The sequence below is a fragment of the Ricinus communis genome, chromosome 7 (genome assembly GCF_019578655.1).
Source record: "Ricinus communis isolate WT05 ecotype wild-type chromosome 7, ASM1957865v1, whole genome shotgun sequence".
Classification (NCBI taxonomy): domain Eukaryota; kingdom Viridiplantae; phylum Streptophyta; class Magnoliopsida; order Malpighiales; family Euphorbiaceae; genus Ricinus; species Ricinus communis.
In genome coordinates, this window is record NC_063262.1 from 27,425,333 (window position 1) to 27,433,405 (window position 8,073).

Below are 8,073 nucleotides of genomic sequence, written 5' to 3' on the forward strand. Positions count from 1 at the left end.
GATGTCTGAAACTTTCTTTCTTTCTTTCGGTTTGGTCGTGGACCATCTTCTATAAATGGTTTTCTTCCAAATCTAGTTGAACTTTGAGAAGTAGGTCACTTGCCTTTCTGGCAATGAAGCTGGCAATGGATACCAAGTTAATCATTCTTCTTTCTTTGCATGATCACCTTCTTAGCTATTGGTGTTGGCATCTGGGCCCCCACTGCATATCAGTAGTTGGCTTTCATTTTTCTGTAAATTAACTTAGTTTACCTATAATTAAAAATAAATAATTGAGGGACAGTATTTGTATGTCTCTAATTTTAATTAGTATTTGGCTGGAATGGCAGGGCTAGATTGGTCATAGAACTAGAACAAACAACCAGGTGGTTGGATTGGGATTAAAGAATTGCCAATGGGTACATGTCCACGTTTCATAAACATGACCCAATATTCTTTATTGTGAAAAGGATGAATCTGGTGAAGATAGATTCTTAGAGCACAAAAATTTATTAGAATTTCTGATCAAATTTGGAGAATAAAACATCTTTTTTTTCTTCCAGTGGATGGGTAAGAACACATCATTGTGGTAGAACCATTCCCCTGTTTCTGTTATGAAACTAAAACAATTTTATTTTTTTTCCCTTTTTGGTGGTCCAATTAACCAAGAGTTACATGACAAACTGGATTTACCCTTTGGTTCTACCCTTTAAATTAATCAGAATGATTCAGTTAGGATAATAAATATAATAATCAGAGTGGTAAACATTCTTTGTATTATTATCTGTAAGGAGTTAGTCTGAGAAATTTAAGTTCTAAAACTTATCAATGTCAAATATTTAACCATTGAGGCAATGGGTTACCATCTTCTTGTACACATGTACAACCTTTCCAATTATTATTATATATATATATATATATATATATATATTTTTTTTTTTTTTGGAAAATGAAAATAAAGGAGTGTGTACAGAATGTGAATGTGAATCATATCCTGCTTTCTTCTGGAAAAATATGCATTTTCTTTGGTATTGGAATCCTGACAAGCTTAGTATCCACTCAAATTGGGGAATACATCTATACTCTTAGTGGAAAATTTGCACCTATCACTCGTCTGCAAATTGTATAGAAAATGATTATGTGCACTTTTTTATCAGAATAAGATGCCATCCTACTTGTAGTCAAAACATTTTGTACTTGAAGCCTATAAATATCACTTTGATCCACACACGGAAATGCACAGCCAAGCAATCCAGCTCTTACACATTGCTAGTCATCACAAATCAAATCCAGCAAAAATGAGAACAGCTTTTGGTTATCAACAGCAGGGATTCTCCATGCATGAAGAATCATGGAACTATGGGAGCGAGGAGCATTACAGCTATGGCTCCAGCATGCAGATGAAGCCAGCTGGGCCTTGCCCTCCTAAGCACTCAAAGCACCAAATCATGTTCAGTAATGGAAGCGACATTACTGAACATCAGGATATGGTTCATGGTCAGAAAATGAACCAAAACGGCTGGCATGGCTCCCAGGGTACTAATAGTCAATTCTACCAAACCTCTGGTGGCAAAATGAAGCCTGCTTCTTGCAAGAATGAAACCCAATACCTGGAGAATAGCATGTATCATAATGCGAGTATGGATGATGAAATCGTGTTGAATAATGGGAGCAACGCTATGCATCGGCAGGATATGCTTCTAGGTCAGAAAATGCACAAAACTCAGAAAATGCACCAGAATGGTTGTTATGGCTCCAGTGGCATGAATGGTCAATTCAGCCATGCCTCAGGTGGCAAAAAGAAGCCTGTTTCTTGCATGAATGAAACCCAATTCTTGGAGAATAGCATGTGTCACAATGCAAGTATGGATGCTGAATTCAGTACTGGTGCTTTTGCCATGGTGCATACTCCGGCAAACGCAATGAGAGTTGAGGAAACAAGGTATGGATATAGCAACTGGGGAGGTACTGATGCTGGCCAGTGCCAATCCTATGAAAGTAACTTCAATTGGAGTCTTAGTGGCTGCACGAATTACTAATTGAATTATCTATCTTATGAGCATGAGCACTCCGGAAATCTTCTTTAAAAATAAAAGGATGTGTTATGTCTTGCCTAGTGTTTGCCTGTAACCTCTCTGCCTTCCCTACTATTACTTGTAATGTATCTCTTATTACTACTCTGTCATATTGCAACTCCCTAGAAACTATGTAATAAGATTCAAGGTAACCTTGATGGTCTTTAATTTCCAGCTCTATACTATAGACTATACTGTCATATATCTATGGTCACCAAGATTATTGTCATAGAATTTGGACAACTGGGTGAAGTTTGAATAGTTGAATAAAACTAAAAATGAGAACTGACAATAACCATTGAATCTTTAGTATTGCCTTTCGAATTTACATAAAAGATCCGAACAAACAGTAAGCATCCAAAATGTTATTCTAGTAAATTTAAAATGTTCTTTATGTAGATTAAATAGTACGAAATAAAATTTTATTTATTACTTAGAAAGAAAAAAAAAAACTTTAATGCGTGTAATAAATGCGATGAAGATTAGAGTTTGGCTCTAGGTCCTTAAGACAACGATGGTCTTTTAAGATACAATGATTGTTTAATTTAGTAATAGTTAGCATTTCAATTTAAAAGGACATAGAACTAAACTCTCAATTATGGAAAAAGAGAAAAAGAATGTAAACCCTAAAAAAGTTAGAAGAGAAAAAAAGAAGATTAGGAAGTAATAGAAAAACACAACCTAAGACTTATTAAGAGGATTTTGTCTCTATCTTGTATTGACAAGAGTATGTCAGTGTTTCGCTTGATGCAAAGTTATGCTGAAGTGGCCAGTGATTGGCTGAGCTTCTTTGCGCTGGTGTCCGCCTCTTTCACCTGCTGCTGTCCTCTGGGATTCCGTTGATTGGCGGTAGCTAATAGGGGGAGGGGAAGTTGAAGGTGTTGGTGAACAAGGTCCACGACTAGATACAATCGAACTTCTGTGTAAATTGCAAGATGATCTCTATCACCATTTTCAGAAGTTTAGAGGATATTTTGGGGATTGATTAGTATCTATTCAGTTTGTTCCAAGGCCTGTAGCTTCTGTTGGTTGAAGTTTGAGGATATCATTTCATTTGTGCTTTATGGAGGAATTGGCTTGTGTCCACAGTCGACTTGTAGTAGGTCTGGTTTGTTTAGTTCCTGTTGAAGTTTGAAGTAATAAAGATGATGAATTGTACATGTGAATTCTGATTTTATAGATTGATTGTTCTTGCTTATATATACATTGTTTCAACGGTAGCCTACTCCTATACAACGGTTGCCTTGGAACCTATTTCTAACGTCCTATTCTGCTTCAGGAAAGGTTGAAGTGGCCTTTCTCATTGGTAGAAATGGTTGCTTCTTTTCCTGGAAGTCTGTGAGGAAGAACTCTGCACAGGCTTTCTGCCTGTGCAGTGTCTGAGACTTCTATCTTGTTGCCTTCTTCGTCTGTGCTATTTGTTTTTATGCTTTTAACAGTTCCTGCTTAAAAAGATGGTGGTGGAGAAAGATGGTTTTGGAAGGATAGAGCATAGCCTGTTTAGTATTTAATATTTTTAGCATTCTAGTAGAAAGAAATAAGAAGAGAAAAAAATAATAAAATAATAAAATTTTCTTGAAAGTAGTTTTTTCAGTTTTTTAAATCTAAGAAGAAAGGAGGATTCAAAAGAAATTCTGAAAAAAAAAAAAAAAAAAAACTAGAAAGTGTCTTGCAATACTAATTTTCTAAAAAGCTGCTTTTGTACAAGTTTTACAAACGTGCAAGGTAAGAAGCTTTAATAATAATACCTTTCAAAGAAAGAAAAAAGAAAATTTAAATTGAACTTTATTCGTGTATGCTTCAGGGAAGTTGATAATTTAGTAAGGTAGACTCAGAGAAAGCATGGCTTTAATAGTTGATCACCTGAAACGAAGCCACATTTCTCTACCGACTTCAAGGACTAAAATCATTTCTTTTTCTTCTTTCTGTCTTTCTGGAAGAAAATTGCATAAAATAGAGGCTTTAAATTTCTTGAAAAGTACTTTTTAAGCTTAGGTATTCATGGACGCAATTTCCTTGTAGAAGCAAAAGAAATAACAGCCAACTGATTCACGTCACAAAATTTGATAATAACTTTCACCAGAATTTGACCAGAAAAAAAAAAAAAAAAGGGTGCCTGCAGAGTTCTTTTCCATGTTAGAATCTTTTTCCTGAAGTTGTATCCGTTCATCAATTTCTCTTTTCCCTCCATTATAAATGTAAATTGGCACGTGACAATTATCCCACAATCACCAGCATTGGACATTCCAAAAAAAGAAGCATAAAGATGATATTTCTACAGATATGCCACCTTTATAAATTCCTCAATTAATTGCTGAACTCGGTCCATATATATATTCTTCACTTTCCAGGCTCTTTAGTTCAACAAAGTTGGCTAGAAATGACATAAAGGTGAAGGGTATCAGGTTCCCTCTTATCATTTAGGAAGTATATATAACTATAAAACCAAGTTCATAACACCACATATTAATCATCAAGATACAAGTTTTTGCCATAACCAACCCAATACAGTATCAGAATTCAGAAACCAAAGAAACAAAAAAAAAAATGTCTATCAAGAACTCTGAGCATGTATCCAAGAATCATCACCATAATCGACACCATCAAGCCCAGCAGCAGTACCACTACTGCTGGTTAGTCTCAGATGATCGTCCGACGATGAGGAAGAATCAAGCTGCAGAAGATAGTAGAAAACCTATTCATGTCAGGGTGGGTCATCAGGATATTTACAGTGACAGTGTGGATGATGCGACTGAGGCGTTTATCAAGTTGGAGCATAAGATGTTTGAAAATTGATATCAGTAAAAGAGAAAGATACAACATGCATTTACTATACGCATTATTATTAAATCATCAGTATTACTCTAGTCCACCTATAGAATAAATAAACATTTTGGATGCTATTTCTTAGTTAGGATTCCTCTTCTCATTGGTCCAATATTCCAATTTATCAGTGATCACCTGATATTTGGATTGTGTATAATGGATCATTAATAAGTAAAATATATAATACTTTATAAGCTTTATGTTCTTATATTGGTGAGTTTACTTTAGTGTTCGGATGAGCAGTGAATTATTCTTTCGAGTGCCATTAGTTTTCTTACAGTAATTCTGCCCCACTGATGCAATCTTTTTAGTTACGCCGCCTAAGTATACTCGATCCCTCTATTCGAACTCGAGCAATCTTTTCATATTTTTCCATTAAAGACTGCTCCGGTGCATTGAGTTTATGCCTAACTACCACCCGAGTCGAAATATTAATTTTACAGTATAATTTTTATATAAATTTATAAGATTTTAAAATTTTAAGTTCGAATATTAAATACTCGTAAAAATTCTATATTTTGACAAACTCTAAATCAGTTGAATTAACTATGAAACTAAATTACAAGACTCATAAAGTTTATTACCATTTATTTAAACATTTTCACTTGATTAATTTTAAATTATTATACACTAGAGAAGTACCATTACATATGAATGTTTAATTGAATATAATATTTTGATTTTAATTTATATGTCCAATTTTTTTAATCAAATCTAACATTGTGGTTTTCTTTTTTTCTTTTTTCTTTTTTTAAATAATGAACTAAATTATTTATTTCAATTTGAATATTCCAGCTGAATTAAATCTGAAATTACTGAGTTGGTAAATTCCAGCCAACTGTTATATATTATTAGGAAATTAATAATTCAATATTGTTCTTACTCAATCATCCTCTTCATCTTCCCACGTAACATATTTCTCTTTTCTCTCAAAAACTTTAATACTATACCAAAACTAAATTAAAAATAAATAAATACAGAATTCAATCTACCAATTTTCCACTCTACTTTTCCCTTTTCCTTCTTGCCCACTTTTTTTTTCCCTTCTTCTTTTCCTTTGGTCTTCCTTTTCTTTCTTTATAATCATTGTCGTATATCCCATGTGGTAGAATAATTATGCCACCACCAGCACACACATGGCAATCTTTCTACAAAGGGGCAACACTGGAGCTTTAATCCAACCCTATAAGAAAACCATTTTGAAAATTGAAATCCAACTCGTAAAATTTCAGTTGGGTTCAATTGAAATATTATTCCAGAATTACTCGTCTAATTTTCTTTCCCTTTCGGATTCTTAAGATTTAAAATGGAAGGTGTGTGGCCATGGATCACCCATTTTAGCAGGTTAGGGCCCCATTGCCTTTCTAGTCGATTTTGATGTTTTAACAAACAAAACATTGATCTCCAAACCCGAAATGGTACAAATTGAAACTTGGTTCGAACCCTAGCAGTTGCTGTCCCCTACCCTATACGTTCTACTGGTCTTCTTCATTCTTCAAGTTCATGTTTACTAGTATATTCCCCATCTTATGTTTTAAAAAAATAAATATAAAAAATAAAAAAAAATCTCATATAATAAAAATTACACATCCAAATAAAAAAAAATTATATCTTAAGAATTAATGAAATATATCTAATACTTCGATGAACGTCCAAATATAATAAATATATTCACTCAAATATGGAGACTCTTTTTTTAATTGCTAATATTAGTATATGTTTATTGCAGGACTTTTGTTCGGGAGATTTCCCAAAAAATGAACAATGTAGAAAATTAATTAGAGTCGAGTGCTTCATATTTTTGCTTGTTCATTTTCTTTTTTTCCCTTCTTCTCCCAAATTATGAAATTATGAAATAATCCAACAGGAGTGAGCTTAATAAGCTATAACCACAAACCATAGAAACATATATGTTAAAATGTTATATTATTTCCCTACATCTTCTTTTATTTTTTCAAAATGTTCTCTGTCACTGTATACATACACTGCTCACAGGCACTTGTATACAAATGTAGGCAGCAGCAAGGCCACACAACTAAGAAAAGAAAGATTGTCATTCCGCAATAACCTTTTCACTAATTTGTTTTGCTCAAACATCAAACACCCAAAAAACAAAGAGAGAGGAAAAGCAAATCAAAACAAAAATGTGCAGGGAAGAAACTTGATTATTCTTCTCCAAAAAAACCTAAAAACACATCCATTTTTAGGACAAAAAATTTTTCTGCATCAATTAATCCAGATTCTAAAGAATAGATCGACAAAGAGGACAAGTACTATGTTTATTATCAAACCACTTGTCCAGGCACCCTTTATGGAAAAAATGCTTGCAGGACAGCTCGCTCACCTCCTCATCCTCTTCAAACCCACATAAACATACACAACATTCCACTGTACTACTGCTACTCCTACTGGTACCAATAGCAGCACCCATGGACTTGAACTGGGTTATTGATATTCTTCTCTCCCTTCTTGCATTATCTTGGGAAAACACATCTGGGCGGTCTTGCTCATAATAATATTGTGGAACCCAATAATTAGCACCCATCACTACTTGAAGCAAAGCCCTGACCCAGTTCTTGAACAAAGCAACTGATAAAACTGTGTTCATTACCAGTACTGGTAACACTCCTTCAGCTGCACTAGGAAAACTCGAAAGCCCCATGTTAGTTTTAATTCTTGTTTCAAGAAGAGGAAAAAACAGCCCACAAATGACAATCCCTTTCTTTTGCTAAGACTTTGAGGAGATAAGATGAGGAGATACCAAAGAAGCAACATAAAAATGCAATACAAGAATAAGCTAAATATAAGTCCTATTAAGTTGCTGACCACAAGTAATGTTAACCCTAGTTAGATAGATAGTTTATTCAAGATGGAGTGTTAATTACACGTGTGTGACACGTGTAGAGTTTGTAAGAGATGTGATTGATGATTGATGGTAATAAAAACGGCGAAGAAAATTCAAAGAAAATAAAAAGAAAAATGAGCAATTTGGCGGACGACACGTGTGAAACATACTTTGTGGTGGCCAAGGAGGTGGTGACTGGTGGCAGCATCCATTAGCAACCGAAGTTTCTTGATTCCTGGGAGCCGCGTGAGGTGGTCAGCTCTTTCTGTGATTTTTTTTCTATTATTATTATTTTTGGTTCATCCGTTTTCTTTTGATCATTCCCTTAAGCGCCAGTTAAAAGAAAAA

General features: G+C 34.2%; 1 protein-coding gene across 1 annotated transcript; it reads right to left on the reverse strand.

Moving 5' to 3' along the window:
- Positions 1 to 6,791: 6,791 nt before the first annotated feature.
- On the reverse strand, positions 6,792 to 7,671 carry LOC8283458 (probable E3 ubiquitin-protein ligase XERICO). The gene has a single exon (XM_002529992.4). It carries the CDS (start codon positions 7,540 to 7,542, stop codon positions 7,123 to 7,125), a length of 420 nt encoding a protein of 139 aa, XP_002530038.1. The 5' UTR covers positions 7,543 to 7,671; the 3' UTR covers positions 6,792 to 7,122.
- Between the last annotated feature and the right edge of the window lie 402 nt (positions 7,672 to 8,073).

What these genes read in the sequence shown, in the direction of transcription:
- LOC8283458 (XM_002529992.4), bottom strand. Translation starts at nt 7,542, where the DNA reads ATGGGGCTTTCGAGTTTTCCTAGTGCAGCTGAAGGAGTGTTACCAGTA.